Here is a 20,223-nt window from a genome sequence, read left to right on the forward strand (position 1 = left end):
ACTGGTAAGAGGCTAGGTGCAATATTTATATGAATATATAAATGTTAAACATAGAGCGCCCAATTTACAAATGTCTACATTTTGACTTACACCATTGGAACTTTCTATGTGTGCAGTATGGATTGATATGCTTTATAAATAAATATATTATAGCTCGCGCAATAGAATTGCCCAATACCTTTAATTTTGTGCACAACGCTTTAGTATTGAAATTAAGAAACCATTTCACAGCTTAAAAAGCGTTCGTTTTATTATGTTGATTTAGTATTTTTTTCCTATCTTCTTAGTTGTAAAAAAATGCTATAATTCAAAATTTATCACTATACCCATCCTAAATCGTGACTTTGGTTTAATTAATTCCTACTCGTTCCGAACGTGAAACTATATAAAGTGTAACATTTTAAGGAGATTTCCGTAACAGACAACACGAGTTCACGAATTCCAAAACAAAGTTTATTTTAGACTTGGTTTTGTTGATGGAAGCATAGAATTATATTTCAAATAAAAGAGGATGCGATGCGATCTGCAATAATATTTTGCGTGAGTTTATTCTCCTAATACTTGAGTGAAAAACCTTATCAGTTTTTTGTTGTTTTTGTAGGCTTTCGTGTTTTGTTAAAAAAGTTGTCAGTTGAATTACCAACAATGCTTTGCATATGATGAAATAATTTGATTTCAAAATCTATTTTTAGTCGAAAACCAATTTTTAGAACTGTTGGCAGCATTTTTTGAAAGTTTTATTTTTGTTATATAAACAAATACAGATTAAATTTGTTTAATGAAATGATTTTGAATTCAATACCATTTATTCACGAGATATCGAGAATTTTTACCAATTTTGTGTAAATTTTAATTTTTATTAAAAAACTGACAGTTGGATTTTCCTCAAAATTTTACTCAATGTTAAAAAAATGTTTCTTAAAAGATGAAATTAGTTTGAAGACAATTTCCTGAATTTTTAAAAACAAATTTTTAGGCGAAAATCAATTTTTAGTAATGTTTTTTATATGTTTTATTTTTCGTAAGAAAACCGTCAACTCGTTTTTTTCAAAAAAAAAAAAGTTATTCTTCGTTACATAAAGTTATTTTGGAGATAAAATCATTTTTTGTTTGAAAATATTCAGTTTTACTTTTTTTTTATTTAAAAATGAAATTTTGAAAATTTTGACATGTCTCGATGTTTCAAGGTCCCTAGAGCCGAAACAAAAGATTTGTATGAAGATATCTGTGCGTGCGTGTGTACGTACGTTCTTACGTTCGTACGTCCGTACGTTCGTGACGTTTTTTCGTCGTCCACAGCTCAAGAACCAGAAGAGATATCCACTTCAAATAAATTGTGCTATACAGATAATAAGGCAGAAAGATGCAGAAAGGGCTCTTAAGAAAACATCGTGGGTATTTTTTTTTTTACTATAGCAGTTTAAAAAAAAGGTGAACATTTTGGTTACCCTAAATATCTCACGAACCAAAAACGCTAGAGACATAAATTAAAATTTATGTTCGGTTCCTATTATCACTTAAATAAATTTCATTCATCGAATTTGTAAAAATTTAAGCAATGTTACTAAAATTGTTAAAAATTCGTTTTCTACTAAAAATTTTTTTAACAGAACTAGATTTTCAAACTAAACTATTTCTTTAAATGAAAATATTGTTGGTAGTTTAAATTTTTTTAAGAATAATTCAACTGCCAAGTTTCTTAACCCAACACGAAACCATACAAACTTTTAAGGAAGACAAATCGACAGTAGGGATGGGAAGTTATCAGTGTGGTTCGCAGCCTCTTTTTTTTTAATTTATGAGTTTGGTTTCCCTTAGATATTTTAGGTTAGCTAAAATGTTCACATTTATTTTAAATTGTTATGTTAAAAAAACTACCCATTCAATATTTTTGAGAGTCCTTTCCGCATCTTTCTGCATTAATATTTTTATACAACAACATTAATTGAAGTCGATATCTCTACTGGTTCTTGAGATATGAATGGACGAAAAAAACGTCGCGAACGTACGTACACACGCACGCACTGACATCTCTTTAAAAATCTATTATTTAGACTCTAGGAACCTTGAAACGTTGATAAATGTCAAAATTTTCAATTTGACAAGTCGTATCGATTACAATAAATTCCTTTGGGAAAGTAATAAAATTCTCCAATAAATTCTAGCCGAGAGTCCCATCTTTATACCACTTTCTGCGAATACGCAAAATTATGCGTTCGCCAAAAGTTTTCGTCAATGAATTAACTGTTTTATTGATTTTGTGACATGTAGAGCTAACCGATAATTATGTCACGGTTTGTAAAGGTTGTTCAGAAATAATTGTATTCGTTATAAAATAATAAACCAAACTGAGCTTAAATTAATTGAGAGCTGCCAAAAAGACCCAATCCGACAAAATCTATTGCCAGATTGACGTTAAGAAAATACATCCACTGCATAGGCAAGGTATTGTGCTAATTTCCACACCATATGGCCTTACTCCAACAAAATTGTTTTAAACTCAAGTATTAAAGTACTACATAAAATCTCATTAAATTTTTTAAACAAATTCTTCGAACAGAAACAATTCTATCCTAATCTTTAATCATTCTTTCAGACAGCAACAAATGTGTTATTATGGCGCTTGAATGAGCTCCTTTTTATTTAAAAAAAAAGTGATATGATGCTGGAATTATTTACCTATCATTGTTTTAATTAAGCACGCAATACCTTGACACTTGATAATAACCTCTTTTTTACTACATACCTCATATTAATAGGAGTTGTTGAGAACAATATGTACGTTTTTTGTAGCCATTTCCTGGATCCATCAGCTCATGCTCTGTTAATTCCCAGCTTACAAAAAAGACAACAACAAAACAATAACAAGCATTCCTATGCTTCAGCAACTTAACCACCAAAGTCACGAGTTAACTACCCATGCGAATTAATTACTCTGTGTCTCTGTGTCAAGCGAACAAAATTCCCTAAACGATAATATCTTTGTGTATTTTATGTGGCACGCCCGCCTAACCCGTATACTCGTACCTTTTACCTACCTCTTTAGCACTGAATTTAAGAGTTTTCGTTGTTTTGCTTGTTTTTGTTGAGGCCAGTAAACGGCTAAGTAACATTTGTTGTGCGAAATACCTTACAACCGTATCAGCTTTTGAATCAGAGAAGCGGTCCGGTGCGGTCCCGTCCGGTCGGTGGTGGTATCAATAGTGTGCCATCATGATGCTGATGCACTCTGTGCAAACAGCAGGCGCAGGACCAGCAGCAGTAGTTTGACTCTGAAACATAACAAGGCATATGATATCGGATCGATCGGAGAATATAGTTTTATATTGGAGTTACAATGCCTTAAGCCACAATGCTTGAGCGGCAAAGGATCTTAGATAAAAAGTGCACTTCGGAGAGCAATAAGTGCCAGAAAGCAGCTGCTGTTGATCAATAGGTTCCGTTCAAATTCGGAATCAAAGAAAATACCCTGTTCCCTTTGAATAAAGACGTGTATACATGCGATGCATCCGGTCTTAAGTGAAAGAGCGGCCGATGTGCATTTTATTACTGGTCAATTCTTATAAACTTATAATTGTTGGGATAGGATATAGAAATGATGAATGAAAGGCCAATTTTTAAATGATGGTGTGTTTTGTAATAAGTAATCTTTTGTTATTACTCCTTATATTTCTTGTTTTGCTTTAAATTGCTTAAATTATATTTAAATTTGAATCAAAGCTTATCCCTATACCTATGTATAAGGTTTTATTAGTTAATGGATTATTATTAGAGCATTTTTTTTTAATTTTATATAAGTATAAGGAAATAAATATTATAGAAATACTTTTTGATACCTTTAGGTTTAGTTCTTAATTTGATGAATTATAAAGTTTCAATTCAAATAAGTTTCAGAATCACAAATAAATTTTTAAATTTGCATCATAAATTATGAAAATTCCCATAGAAAGTAACTGCAATCTTCGCCGCTTTGTATTTTGTATTTAATTATTTCAAAATCTCTTACAAAGTAGGATATAAGTCTTATTAAGTTGTGCACCCTTTAAAAAAGTTTAGGAATTTGAATTTTAATTAAACAAAAAAAAGAGAAAAAAAGAGGTTCTATTTACACTTACATACATTTACACTTACATTCATTTACACTTATATATATGTACATATAATTGAAATATGAAAATATAAAAAATTGAAAAAAAATAAAAATGAGAAAGATGAGGACTTACCTAATAAATGTTGTCATCGATTTGCCAAATAATTTAAAACGAAATATTTAAACCTATTCGCGCTTATTATTCTTCTTATCGCGGTGGGCAGGAAGATCCATGGATAACAAATTGACGGTCAGTAATAAATCGAGGTCGTATAAGGACAAAAGACCTTGATGTACTAGGGATGTTCAGCCTCTTATGTAGATAATCCGGTTGTTGAGTTTGAATGATTTCATGCAGATAGTTCACCGATCGGAAGTTCAATAAACTGTCAAGACTACATAGTCATACCGTCCCAGATTAAAGACGTAGCGGGTTATGTTATTATATGCAACATTTAATTTGCGGCTAGTGGTAGAGTTCAAGTTGCAAAAAGCTTCACATGCATATAACATAACAGGTAGCAATTTAGTTATTGTAGGGATGAAACTTCCAGTGAACTGAAGAGCACGAAGACTACCATAGAATTTTCCAATGGCACTATTATTTATTTTATTTATTTATTTTTATTTTGAACGCTTAGTAACTGTAAGATACAATATCTTATAAGGTAGTAACAAGCTTATAAATGAGAATGACAATGTAATTATTATAATTAAATGACATTTCAATTATTTATATTATGATTATTATTATAATATGAAAAGTTTAATAACTTTCTATACGGTCTATGTAAGTATGTAATATAATTTTAAATTGAAAAGTAATTTATTAAGTCCTTTTTAAGTCTTGTTGTGTTTTGATTTTCTTTAATAAAGCGTGGAAGGGAGTTCCAGAGGCGAACTGAATTTACAAAATATTGACGCTCAGAAGTTAAGCATGTATAGCGAGGGTGAACTAGTTGACGAGTCCTGTTAGAGGTGGGGAAACATATTCTGTCAAAACAATATTGTGGTTGTTGTGTGTGCAATATATCGGAGAAGAGGATTAAACAACGAAGTTTTACATAATTTTCCAAGGGCATATTTAATAACAGGGAAGAATAATTAGATATTCTGTCATACCTACGTAAACCAAAAGCATAGCGAACGATATTATTAAAAGCAGTATTAAGTTTGCGTTTACTATCATATCTACAGTTGCAATATAACTCACATCCATAAATCAAAATAGGTATAAGCAAGGTCTTTGCTAGCAGTATTCGTGTTTTTACTGGCGTAAAATACTGGGTTACTCAAAGTGTACGTAGAGCACCATACATTTTGCCGACAAGTCCGTTTATGTGATCGTCCCAAGTCAAATATCGATTAAATGTAACGCCAAGGTTCTTTGCAGTCTGTACGTATTCGATTGGACCATTACTTAACATAATTTGAGGAAAGTAAACAAGATCTAAGTTCTTTCTTGAGATAACTAAGCATTTAGATTTCTTCGGATTCAAAAAAAGACCATTTAAATGGGACCAATTTAAAATTTTCTCAAGGTCCTCATTGACATTGGAGACTCCATTGTCAATAAGTCCGAGAGGGCAGCTTAGATATAGTTGGACGTCATCGGCATACAAGTGGCAGGAACTATTATCGATCAAAGATGGTAGTTCATTTACATAAATTGAGAATAGTAAAGGACCCAGTATCGATCCTTGAGGAACGCCAGATAACGTTGGTAAAAAATTGGACAAACTGTCACCAGCTTGGACTGCTTGCTTTCTATTGTTTAAATATGAATATATGAGCTTTGTGGCGCCTGTTGAAAAATTAAACTGCTGCATAAGCTTGTTACAAAGTATGACATGATTAACTGTGTCAAATGCCTTGGAGAAATCAAGTAAAACCAAAAAAGTTACATCATCCTTATCCAACGATTGCCTTATGTCTTCAGTTACGTTCAAAAGCGCAGTTATACAACTGTGCTTTTTGCGGAAACCAGATTGTTGCGAGGTAAGCATGGAGTTAGTCGTAAGAAAAGCGTTGATTTGTTTCTGCAAAATTTTCTCAAAAACTTTAGATAAATAAGAAAGAATTGAAATAGGTCTGAATTCGGTTCCTTTAGCATTTTTAGGAAGTGGTAAGATTTTTGCCACCTTCCAAATGTCAGGATAAACTCCAGACATTAAAATGGAGTTAAATGTAAACGTGATGTAGGGCAGCAAAAATGGCAGAATCATTTTTATAAATTTTGGATCAATTCCGTCCAGACCAATAGCATTAGACTTGATTGAGAGTAAGCTTTCTACAACATCAGTAGAATCTACTGCTCGAAAACCGAAACCAGGATGATCTGAGTCTTCCGCAAACGAGACACCCCCAGAAGTGATTGGCAAAGGCGAAAGTGACGGTCGTGAGACAAGTGTGTTTACATCAAGACCTACAGCAGTCGCATTTCTCAACTTTCCAATGCCAACGTTTCGCAAGTTTCTCCATAGTTGTCGCCCATTCAGTGAAACATTTAAATGCTTAGAGAAAATTTGAGATTTAGCTGTACGAATTTCTGCAATAACTCTGTTCCGAAGAGAACAAAATGCGAGTCGTAACTCGGGCAATCGATACCGCTTCCAATTATTAAATGCATGATCCCGTTTTTGCATTAACGATCTTATATTATTTGTAAACCAGGGTTTATCATTTTGTTTCAAAATTTTTGTTTTCAAGGGAACATGAGTGTCGTAGAGAAGATTTATCTTGTTCGTTAAAAATTGAACTTGTTCATTGGAAGAAGGCATGTAAAAAATGTTATCCCAATTGATGGCTCTTGTATCTTCCTCCAAGTGCAGAACATTAATATTCTTAAAATCACGATATGAAATCTGTTTGACGGCATATATAAGATTAAACTTTATTGTCAAAAATATTAAGTCATGCCTTGAAAAAGCCGGTGCGGAAAGTTGATCATACAAAACCACATCCCTAATCTCACTAACCAAAAATAAGTCAAGCAGTGTCGCGCCCCCGTCAAAGAAGTGAGTCGGAGTCACAGTATTAACTGGGCTAAGATTGAGTGCACGCATGTTATGAATTAAAATGTTTGGGCTTAGTAGATTGCAATTAAAATCTCCACATAAAACTATATTTGGAAAGCCCAGAGAGATTTCTTCTAAAAGTTCAGAAAATTGTGAAAGTTCTATATGCTTATTTGGCCTATAAATTGCTCCTAAAAGTAGATTGCTTTCGCTTCCAAAAACCTCAACGAATAAATATTCAATAGGACTACCTCTCTCAGAAGAAAACTTTAGTTTAGATTTTATAGAAGATTTTATATATATTGCCACACCACCACCAACACGATCTGCTCTATTGTTCCTAAAAATACGGTAGCCCCCAACAAAACACAACTCGTCACCAATATCATCTCTTAACCATGTTTCAGTAACACAAATAACACCTACATCTGAATTAATAAAAATGTCACGAAACTCGTCAATTTTCGGTAACAAACTTTGAGCATTTATATGACAAACCCTAAGACCACATTTCTGCTTACTCAGGACCCTAACCATAGAATGCAAATTACTTGAGTTATTCATTATACACAACAAAACTGAAAAAAAGAAAATTCAAATAAATAGACCGACAAAAGTTTATAAAGAAAATTTGAAATTAAATTAAAATAAGAAATAATATTATAAATTTAAAAAGCAAAGTGTTTTAATAATAAGGAAATTCAACATAGACAATTCAAAATAAAGGAAAATAATATAAAAATTTAAATAACAATGTTCGAAAATAGTTTGGTTTGTTAAAGCTGCAATCATGTTTGGAGGCTGGCAATGCTATTCAATTCACCAATGTTCTCAACCTTGGCTGGTGCATCATTTGAGTGACGTTTAATATATACCAATCCACGCATTGTAAACACGTAGAAAAGTTGTTTTTGTTTCTTGAAATGTAGTGCGGCATGGAGAATGTTATTATTTTTTTTTGTCAGACATTCGCGTAAGTACACAGTCGTTTCAGAATCTAGTCCGAAATTACTCAAATTTAATTGCTTTTTATGTTGCTTTCGGTAACGTGCAATAGATGTCAAAGTAAAGTTTCTATCGTATGCGGACTGAAATTTTAGGATTATCGAAGAGTTGACGTTTTGTGAAGTGCGTATTCGAAACGAGTTAATTAATTTTGGTGGTAGAATATTTAAGTCGTGGCATAAGTGATTGATATACGTTTTGATGTTTTCATTTTCTAAATATGGTATTCCGAAAAGAACAGCATCACACGAAACGTTTTTATTATCAATATTTTCTTGCGTTAATTTTATTTGGGCTAGTTCACTACTCAAAGATGATAGCTCGGAAAGCTTGTTTGTTAGATCAATGTTTGTGTTTGAAAGTCTTGTGTTTATTTCTTTGAGTTCATTTTTAAGCAAACTTATGTCATTATCCGCCGCGGTCTGTTGTTTTTCGAGTTGCGCGATTTTAGTGTTTATTAGATCAATAGATTTTTGAAGCTCATCAAATTTATGGTCAATTTTTTGCGTGAGGTCTTGGTGATTTTCTTCAATTTTATTTGAGAGTTGTGAAATAATTAACTCACTTTGTTTTTTCATATTTTGGTTCATTTTGTTAAATAAGCTTTTATCGTCCACGGCCATTTTTTTACTCAGTTGGTAAGGAGAATCAATTGATGTTCGAGGTGAGTTTTTAATATTTTGATCATCAATTGTGGAATTCGTTCTACCCCGTTTTTGCCTGGACATGTATGCACGGTAAGATTTAAATTAAAACACTCAATGTTCGGTATGATAAATCAAACAAAGAAATACAAAAATAACAAAGTTTTAACTTTCAATGATCTTCACAATATATTGGTTTACTTGTTTAATTCTATCCAATTTGATCACTTTTTATATTTTTTCGGGTCTTATTGTTCAGAAAACTTCATTGGCATAGAAATGGCACACAACTTAAAAAAGAAACTTGCGTAAATTTAACTCGAAATTGAGAGGGAGAGACACGTCTAATCCAAAGTTCGATACATATACTCATTCCATATTAGTGTGGTCATTCCATGTAAGGGTACGATTAAAAATGATCCCTAAATTTCTTGCAGTTCTGACATAGTCAATGACTTCGACTTCAAGCTTTAAGGGGTTTAGGACCAAAAAATTCAAGGTTTTGCGATAGATCAGAAGAGCTGTTGATTGAGAGGATTTAAGCAAAGATGGTTCTTTTTGGACAATTGTAGAATGAGGAGCAGGTCTTCATTTATTTAATCTACGGCATCGTTTTTTACTATACAAAGGATTGATTATGAGGAGCTGTATACATCATCAGCATAAAGATGAATCAGACAATTGTTAACAACATGTGGAAGCTCGTGTACATATAGTGGGAATAGGATTGGTCTGAGGATAGATCCCTGAGGCACTCCAGCTAAGATATTGAGAAAGGAAGAAGAACAGGCTTACAGTAGGGCTTTGGTCGAAAACCAGATTGATAGGAACTTAGCAGGATGTTGATTGTTAGGTATTTTTGTATCTGCTTTAAAATAGTCTTTTCGAATGCCTTTGAAAGAAACGGGAGAATTGCAAATGGGCTGATATTCTGTAGCAGTAACTGTTTGCTTTTTAGGGACGGCAATAATTTTGCCCCTCTTCCATTCTAATGGAAACTTGGATGTGGTAATGAGTAATATAGCGTAGTAAATATGGTAGCAAAAGCCGAAGAAACTAGCCTGAGCAGACCAACTGCATTTAATCGAAAAGAGGTAGATTTATTTTACTAATTGCTGGGAGATGTGATGGAGAAATATAAATTTCAACCGAGAAACATTGACAATGCGAATGAAACTGGGTTTTCCACCGTTCAGGATCCTGGAAAAGTTCAAGCAAAAACTGGTCAAAAAGAGTGTGGGAGAGAGGGCGCAATATAACGGCATTATGTGCTATGAGCGCTGCCGGTAGTTTCATTCCACCAATGTTCATTTTTCCTCTCCTAGCCTTGAACATGGTGGGCAACCAGGGGCTCTCTACAAATGCTGGAAAAATAGATGGATAACAGAAGATCTTTTTGCAGATTGGCTAGAGCACTTCGTCATCCATGCCAAGCCAACAAACGAAGAAAAAGTTCTGCTCATCCTGGAGAATCATTCTAGTCACATAACACTTCAAGCATACGAAGTCGCAAAAACAATATTGTTATGCTCTCAATCGCACCACATAGCTTGCATAGGATGTAGCCACTAGACGTGGTTTTTTATGGTTCACTGAAAGCAGCTTATAGACACGAATGCAATTTGCACATGAAGTCTTATTTTGGCCAAAAGATAACACCGCAGGATTTCGCTCACCTTTTTCGAAAAGCTCTTGCCAGCGTTGCGTCTGTTGCCAAAGGAGAATCTGGGCTTAGGGCAACTGGAATTTTCCCGATTAATCCGGGAGTCTTTTGTGACTTCCTTCGATCTGAAGCGCTTCTTGACCAAACAGAAGAAGTTACAGAATTAGTCGAATCAGTAAGAGAACAAACTCCAAACCCTGTTTTGCAATCCACGGAAAATTTGCCCACATCGGCCCCTTCGACTTCATCTGCTGTCTTGAACGAAAGTATAAAAACCCTTCTCCCAGTGCCAAAAAATCTGTCGTTAATCGTAAAAGCAAGTGTGGGGATAAACAACATGCTACTCTGCTAACATCAACACCTATGAAACAAAATTTGGAAGAAAAAGAACTAAAAAGAGCAGCCAAAAAAAAGAAGAAAAACAAGGTGTTGCAAGTACCGGAGAACAAGAGAAAAGCGATTCGCAAAGGTGACAAAAAAGATTCTTTAAGAATCCACATCCGAGTGTGATGAAACTGCTGAAGGGATTGCCGATGATAACTCTGATGACTCCATAGTAGATGGTAGCGATAGCAACAAATGCTTTATTAATGGAGAATTTGGCCGCAACAACGAACTGTGGTATAGGTCCACGATGTGCAGACTGCGTTCATGCTAAATGTTCATGTTGGGACAGTCCATCTGGATACATATGCGATTTGTGCCTATAGAAGAGAGTTAAATAACTTATTAAGTTTTGTTTGAGTTTTTCTTAAAATGACCGGTATTACCCAGTTTTACCCTACTAAAAGTTTTGCAAATATTGGTTTTTGACTTAAATATCTTTTCAAAAATTAAAGATATTGGTTTCAAACTAATTTCGTCTTATAAAAAAAATATTATTTTCAACATTCAGTAAAATTTGGAAAGAAATCGAATTGACAGTACTGTCTTACAAAAAATAAAAACCTAAAAAAAGCATCAATAAAAGTTGGTAAAAAATGATTTTCAACTAAAATATATTTAGTGGAATTAAAACTGATTTCAACTTTTAAAAAATATTGTTTTCTACATTCAGTAATTGTCTGCGCGCCGATTTTGGTGAAAAAATAACAAATTCTTTCCAAAACGAAAACCGTTTTTGTCCAAATTAATTAAGTTGTTTTTATTTTATAAAAATAACAATTTTGATTTTAAAGAAAAAAGGAAATTATAAGAAAAACTTACATAGGTAGGTAGGTATGAATTCTTAATTTTAATCCTAAACTGCGCCATCTACTCAGACTGTGTACATATTTCTGATCAAAACATGGCGCGGAAAATTCTCGAGCCTTTTTTTATTTTTCTTTGTTTTAGTTATTCTTGAGGCGCGGTATTCCCAGAATAATTAAACAAAGAATTTTTAGTACTGTAGAGTTAATAGCTCGATGACAGAAATTTTTTTCACATGTCATTTCATTTCTAACATGCATTTTTAATTTTAATGTAATTTACTTCATCGTGTTCCTCAAAATTCTTTGAACTGGCGATATATCAACATTGAAATGATTTTTTTTTAATAAATTAATAATTGTTTTAAATTTATGTTTATGAACGAAAGATGGTTAACGAAAAATAAAGACTATTTAATTTCATATTTTTCCGTGCCATTCCAAGCAAAAATAGTCTAGTTTCAGTAAAAAAAAATTTTTACATGAAGACCATAGTACTCTCATGACCAGAAGCTTTTAGGGCGACCAGGTTCCACATTTTTGGAGGAAGTGTCGCGAAATGGAGAGATTCACGGGACGATAGGAGCAGAGTAAGTAAGATAGTTGATTTACAAATAACAGAATGACAACAAAAAATATCTACATTCTATTTAATTCCATCTTTTTAAATGTTTTCATATGTAAGTATACATATGCATAGAACTTCAATATCAAGGTCGGGTTTCAACTACAAAGATAAAAGATATCTACTATTTTAGAATCAAATCAACCTAAATAGTTGAAAGTGAAATAGAAAATAAATACCTATTTTATTAAATTTCAAATTTTGTCCTTCTACCTACATATTCCTATTTAAATTATAACACCTTAGTTGTTATATGAATTAAAAAAAGAAAATGAACACCTTCGAAATTTCTAATTCGTTTTTCAATATGCTATACCTACCTAACCTTCTTACGAATCAATTAACTCACATAGTTGTTTAGTTAAGTGTTTAGCTAAAGCTCAATTGTTTTGAAAGTAAAATACCTGTGTAGCTATACATATGTGTGTATATGTGTTGCCTATACCGCATACCGCATAATAAAGCAGGCCTTAATTACAATCGATGTTAACGTGTCAAGCACGATATGAATAACAATCACATTGTCTATACCCTCAATATGAGTAAATACATATTTTGCTTGAAATACTGTGTTAAATTATTGCCCAACAATTGAGCAGCTACTTAATACAGATAACCTGATGCCTGCTAAGAAAAAAAGTCAAACATTTCTTCTCCTCATCAACTTTTCACAATTATTTATAAATTACAATAATTATCATGTATCTTTTTCCTTTCAGCGAGATGGTAGTGCAAAAATAATTCAAACCTCATCCAATGTTGGCCATTCAAAGAAAATCACTGTCCCATCTTTCCAAAGAAATTCCAGCAATCAAGTTGTCGAAATTGTTTCAAACAATCATTTTCGCGATGATAGCAAGTTGCACATAAAGTCTGCTTCAAAGCAGCAAAAACAACAACGTTCCAAGAAAAATGTCAAAAATGCCAAAGAACCAAACGCAAAATTTCAAAATGGCAACAACCAACAACACTCGCATCCAACTAATTCTTTTAATTTCATCAACAATAAAACAATTGACCTCAATGGAAACGCATCTTTAAATGCTAATCAACATCATGATTCGGAGGAAGACGATACAACCTACAGTCAGCTGGTATTGGAACACAGTCAAGTAAACAAGTCTACCGCGGCGGCGCCATCAGCAGGTATTTTGTCAACAAACAACCTGAAGACGATACCTTCCGAATCGACGACGACATTGCACGTTCCAAAACAAAATCATGATTTAAATAACACCGGCCATTATGACAGATTGCCCTTTGACAAATCGTCACCAAGCCCCTGTCCAATTGGAAATGGATTCTTGCAACGGACAAATGCAAATCACGTCGGCCAACAGCCTCAAGTCCCACAAACCCATGACCAACATTACTACAAAGGCAATCAGAACGCAACAGGTGGTGCTGGCGGCAATAACGACCACCACGACGCAAATACTATTCCATTCATTGATGAAGAAGACGTAGTCAGCATCGTGGAGAAACATGGAACGCACCTTTTAATCAATGAGGGGGATAACAACAACTATGAAACAGCTATAAACCGAGTATTGACACTACATCCCAAGAACACTGTTTCCAGTCAAACTATTCAGCGCGGTAAAGTGTTGCAGCGAACGCAACTTTCCAACATGTCATTGAGAAAACCAAGGAGTGGAGAGTTTCTTGTCAATGGGTCATCAGCGGGAGACTTACCACTGTACTATCAAAAGCAACATAATGACAGAGCTGGCGCTGATGTACATGATTTCATAGCCTGGAATCCAGCGAAGGGGAAACTGTGCCAGGTTTGCCATGCGTCTGCTTTCAATGTATCAAAGTCCGTGGTGAAATGTCGATGTTGCGATTTCGTTTGTCACCACTGGTGTGTGCCTAAGATAATGGTGAGTGGTTTTTGGATGAAATATTTTATTATTATTTTTGGAGACATTTTCACCTCTCTTATTAATTCTTTTTAAATATGTAAACAAATCAAATACATACGAGTACATATAACTTTGTATATGAATGAAGGAAATTCTGTTGACTTTTTGGCTGCTAAATTAGCTGTCTCTGTTGGCTGCTTATGGGATTGGAAATAATATTTGTCTGTTGTCTCTCGCTTCCGCTGAATTTCTCCACTTTCGATACTAGCGCCAACGTCAGCAACGGGTCGCTCTAAAGTTTTCTGCTCATGAGAGTACGAAGTTGATGCATGTTAATTATGTACTTAGATCCTTTGAATACTTTTTGTTAAAGTAATTGGGACATATTCATATGTAGATATTTGCTAAACTCTATGGGTCATATTTATAGTTCCCATATAAGTTCTGATTCTGTCTTTGCTAAATTAAACTTCAGTTTATGTTATTCATAGACAGTTTAAGCCCATTCCCAACTCGTATAATCTGGAGTCTAAAAATAAGTACGACGGAACCTTTGTTTAATCTGTTTCTAAATCTATTAAACCTGAAAAATAAACAAACTGATTGAGTAAATTAAGTGACTAGACATTGTATTTGAACATTTAAAAAAAATTGGACCCCTTTGAAAAAGATGAAGACGATTTGTATTAAAGGTATCGATTCGAGAAAAAAAACTATCAAGTTTATGATTGACCTTCTAAATATTATAGATCTCAACCGACAGCAAACAAAATAGTTTAAAGGGTTTCAAAGATTTTGGCTCTCCAGCTAACGCAATTTATTTTGTTACCCTCTATAAGCCATTTTTTATAGGTTTAAGTGTATTTTTTCAAAATTGTAGTAGAATATGCCTTAAACCTGTTTCTTACTAAACTGAGCTGGCAAATTCTTTATGAAAAGCAGCTGTGTCTAACCTATATGTTAAACTTAGACTTCAGCTCAACTAGACCCGGGTTTAAAATATGACTATGAATATGCCCCTAGCCCCCTATGTAACTAAGTCGTTACTAAGCACGTCCAGAGTTTATACAAATTGTACGTAAACTTGCTGGTGTAGCTCTTCTGTTTGGCATTTTTCGCTACAAAGTTCTTTCTCTGACTGTGATAAGTTTGAATAAGAACTGTGTTTATTTAACAAGCCTTAAACTATAGATCAAGAAATCACGAATTTTGTAATTCTTTATGAATACGCGCCATTAAGTTTTTGTAATATTAAAAAAAATATACTTGACATTAAAATCAGAAGGTAAGTACCAAATAATGGCGATTTATAATATTGAATTGTTTGTTTTTAATAAATTAAAGAACTAAACATTTGTCAGATAAATAAGAAACCTTTAAATCCAACAGAAAAACTTACTTTAAACGACCAAAGATGTGAAATCACTCAAGGTAAAGTTAATGATGACAGGTCAACAACAAGAAAAAACAGAAAATATGAATTAAAAATAATAAAATTAAATTTATAAATAAATAAATTGAAGATCAGATTAACACTTTTCACATTATGGTACACGATTTTAATTTATTTGTAGGTATAAATAAGAAATGCAAATGCATTTTAGATTACGACTATTGTAAACAATGTTTTTTTAGATTTATAGTTTTGAAGAAGAAATAAAACGCATGTAATTTTATGGCTTAGAATTAAGCTTAATTAAAATAGTAATATAACATATCTGGTTGATAAGTAAATAACTAATGCATTAAGTGGCGTAACAGCTCATAGAGCAACGGCACCTAGTGATTCACAACTCTCAACCATTCCTGTATGCGAGTAATTTCAGGGATAGATAGGACCTTTGTATGAAAACTACACCTGCTTTTGTCTTATCATCTTTGTATAGAAAGACTACCGTTTTGCGTATGTAACCAAGAAATATAACCAAACCAAAACACAAACACAAAGCATATCCCATCAACATTGTAGGTACGTTGTTATATAAATATTCCTTGAAACAAATGTGTTTTCCTCACTCACTTAGACTTTCGTTAATTCACTATTGTCTTTCTCTATTTTTGTCTGTTTTAAATTATAACATATGTAAGTCTCCCGACTGTAAATGGATTTCTCCATGAATGTCTTCTCTGGACGTTCTACAAAAAATATCTAGATAACAAAGATGGGACCCACAGTCTTTTTTGTAGAATCCGAACAGCTTAAGACTATCCCGTAAAGAATGGTCCAAATTAAATATAGTGACAGGCCAGATCATGGACATTTCCGAATTTGGGAACTTGTTTATCCCGAACCATACCGGTTCTCGGGTAACAACTTTTTTTTATTATTATTTCGAAACACACATTTGTAAGCTTACAAAAATAACATAAGTATAAGGATGCATGAAAAGACATAAATAAACAATAAAAAAAGATATGAAATAAATAGAAAACAAGTTAATAAGAAAGTAATAATAAAAAATTACATAAATAAATAACAACAATAGTAAATAAATAAGCAAACAATTCAAAAAACAATAACTAAATTAATTAATAGTCAAAATAATAAATAAATACAAAACAATATTAACAGAACAGAATAAAATTATAAATAGATTTCATTCATTCAGTTTCATTTTACAACTATGTAGTTAATAAAGTTTTTAAAATAAATAAAGAATAAATAATAGTTACCATCCTTTAGACTTTAAGCTAGTGTCGAATGATATATAGCGAATTTAAATTTACATAAATTAAAAACTGATGTGGGGTGACAATCAGTGCTGCAATAAGACTAAATTGTTTAAGCCAAGTGATTCGATGTTATTTTTTTTATTTCAGGTAATACATACATACAAAGTAGAGAAAAAAAGTATTAGAATTAAAACATATTTTTAATTCTTTTTCTTTCTCTATTTTGTATGTCATATCTGAATAATAGTAATGTATTAGGTATTAAGTATTTTATTTTCAAAGATTTGTTCATTAATAGTTTCAATATTGGAAGAATACCAGCTTTTTTTTTTTTTTGCACTAAAGGGGTTATGAATAACCTGAAAATGATTTAACACAGTGCTAGCAATTAGGAAAGGTGGATAGGAATAGAAAAGAGAAATCGATGCACATTGGTTTTGAATGTCTAGACATTGTTATGACTATGAGTATGAAATGTTGAGCCTGTTACAGCATTCCACATTCACGTAGTGCGGCTAAAGAAAGAATCTCTATACTCAATAGTACGTCCGAAATTAGAATAAAGGGTAAATTGATGGGCATTCCTAGCAGTACGGGTTTTACGGTTGAATTGTTAAAGGGGAGGAATACAAATGGCTGTTTCACTAGAGCGTTGTTTATAAAAATAACTAAATAACAATGACAGGCATAAGACCTTGCGGCGGCGGTGTTCAAGAGAAGCAAATGTCTCGGTAAGAGAACGATCTTCTATCATTTTAGAGCTCTTTTTTAATTCTATCCAAAAGACTCAAGTACATACGTTATTGGGCACCAGCCCAAATATGAGAGTTATACTAGGACGAATAAAAGCCTTGTAAATTATAGCCAGATCAGAATGGGTATTCGTCGAAGAAAACAAAAGTCGAATAAAACCATGGAAGGTTGAGAATCATGAACCTAAAGTGTGTTTGTGTTTCAGCCATTAATCGAAATTCAGGACTTATCGCTGTTCAAAATATTTGAAAAGAAAATTAATGACAAAGTAAAGAATAAACAACTTTAAGTACGGTTTAATATTTTTGCAAACTTGTGTCGAATTTAAAAGCCCGAAAATACATTCTTCTGCGTATTATTAACAACAAATTTCCTGACAAAGTTCTAAAATCAATTTAAAACTTGATCTAATAACTCTCGGTTTATCTTTAAAATTTAGTTTTAAACATTTTTAGAACTCGAATATTTCTTCACTTTCTATATTTTCCTATAAATTTACTATACACTTTTTTTGACTTAAATCTTGGTTCTAACAGTGTTCTAACGAATAATAAACTACTTTCACAGCACACGGTAGGTAGAATTTTTTGACATACATTTCTGACATTCTATCGAGTAAGAATATTGAATCTTTGTCAGTTTTGATTGGGCGGTAAACAATTTTGTTATTGATTTCAGTCTATAAAATAAATTGTCGATTTTAATTGATTTTCATTTTTATTTTTGTGTCAACCAATGTCGTTTAAAAGGTTTGTTGTATTTTCAATATTGTTTTGAATTTTTTGGTTTTAAAAGTGCTCGCTGGACTAAACCTATGGCATTATTGATTAACATAATATCTGTGGTTAGAATTTCCATGGACCTAAAGGTTACAGATATGGAAACGGGGTCTACGAACCTTATGCCTTTTTTGGAAAGTTCATAGAATTGAAAGGGGCACGTTCGTTGTTAATAATTAGAGTATCATAGGTTTCACTTGAATATCGTTTTTCAATGTTAAGTACATATAACTAAACAAATATTACAGATTCTTAAAAGGTGTCCACACAGCCGACGCCTTTTAACAAACAAATTGTCAACCTATTGACATATTGCACGTTTGAGATTTAAAGTTATTTCTTCATAAATTGTCCACGGTGTTTATGTTCTGTAGTGTTCAGAAGCTTACCAATAAAAACCTACATACATTATAAATTATTTGTCTGAAAGTTACTGTGAACTTGACTTATTCCCGTCCGTGTTTTGTTATTGCTGACTTCAAATGTATTACAACTATTATACCTGATCATTAAATCGTTCAATGAGTTAAAAACATTGCTATGCCAAATTCTAATAACCTAAACAAATCGAAGTTTTATCTCAGACTGAGATCTATATCAGAGTTCTAACGCTCCAGAACTTAATGAAAATATGAGTTCGAACTGAACCAAGTTCCAATTTTTCAATAATCCGAGTTTTAGAGCACACAGAACTTTTTCAAGGAATTGGCCGTTAGTATTTCTTAATTTAGAACATACACATTTACATTTTTAGAAACAATTTGGCTTATAAGTAATCTGAAAAGTAAAACTAAAAACAACGGTTCTATTATAAAATTATGAGCTAGTAGCAGTTTTGTATTTGACATTAAAAAACTTTAGGGCTTAAAATCGGAGTAGATTCTTAAAAAGTATTATGTTATGTTCTTTTTCTTATCTTTATCCCAAGAATTTTAGTGATTAAGAATTGATAGGAAGAAAAATCACTATATCTAAATTGATTTATATCTAACCACATTGTCGAATATAAATTTATTACCTTCCCATAACCGAAGCGCCAATTCTTTTCTATCACCATTTAAGATCTAATTCAAATTCCATTGATATCTTTCAACGATCTCGCACTTATACAAAACTTATAAATGAGATCACTGCATATTGTTTGTTCCTTATTTGCTGCCTATCTTCAAGCCATATGTTTCTTATTATAAGCTTGCTATAAAGCATAAGGCTTTTATTTACTTCACTGTTTTATTTGTTTCCCATGTCACATACAAAGATAATAAATATTGTGGTCATGCTTTTGAAAGTCTATTACTTTTTCTTGCATCATTTCCTCTGGGTTTATAACTTTATATGATAGCTTGCAACAAAAAAAAAGCAACCAAACATGATTCGACGCCAACATCAGCCTAAGTAACATAATCTCGCAAAAGTATCTTTATGATTATAATATCTGAAAAAAGACTCAAGACGAACGAACGTGAACGATTTGAATCAAAAGGAAGACATGCAAAAACCCTCTAACCACGTCCTGACGGCGATTTGCTTAATGGAATTGATATGCATTTATACAAAAGTAAAGCCTGAACGATTTCAATCATCATCGAGTTTATACACTTTTATTGTGGTTAATGACTTTGTGTATGTTTAGAAAAATAAAAGTGCAGATATTTAAACATAAAAGGAGCCTGATGTGAGATAGACACTATACGGGTAAATTCTTAAAAAAAAACACATTTGACCTTTTGTTCTTTTTTATACTATTATTTTGTATATGACAAGTGTGACGTGTTCTCAAAATTTCATTTTACAATCTCCATTTTACAATCTTCATTTAAATTTAAATGTACTTTTCCTAAACTTTGAAAAGTTCTTTTAGGTACACACGGGCGTATACGTAATTTGTATAGAAATGCATTTTAATAATTTTTGCCTAG

The 20,223-nt window shown here is 32.5% G+C and overlaps 1 protein-coding gene across 8 annotated transcripts in view; it reads left to right on the forward strand.

Moving 5' to 3' along the window:
- LOC129947202 (tensin-1) overlaps positions 1-20,223 on the forward strand; it is a 179,481-nt gene that overhangs the window by 36,820 nt on the left and 122,438 nt on the right. For all 8 annotated transcript variants that reach the window (XM_056057659.1, XM_056057660.1, XM_056057666.1 and 5 more), the window contains exon 2: positions 12,954-14,117. In XM_056057659.1, coding sequence (XP_055913634.1) covers positions 12,954-14,117 — 1,164 coding nt within the window. The remainder of the gene's footprint in view (positions 1-12,953; positions 14,118-20,223) is intronic.

Source organism: Eupeodes corollae, chromosome 2 (genome assembly GCF_945859685.1).
Source record: "Eupeodes corollae chromosome 2, idEupCoro1.1, whole genome shotgun sequence".
NCBI lineage: Eukaryota > Metazoa > Arthropoda > Insecta > Diptera > Syrphidae > Eupeodes > Eupeodes corollae.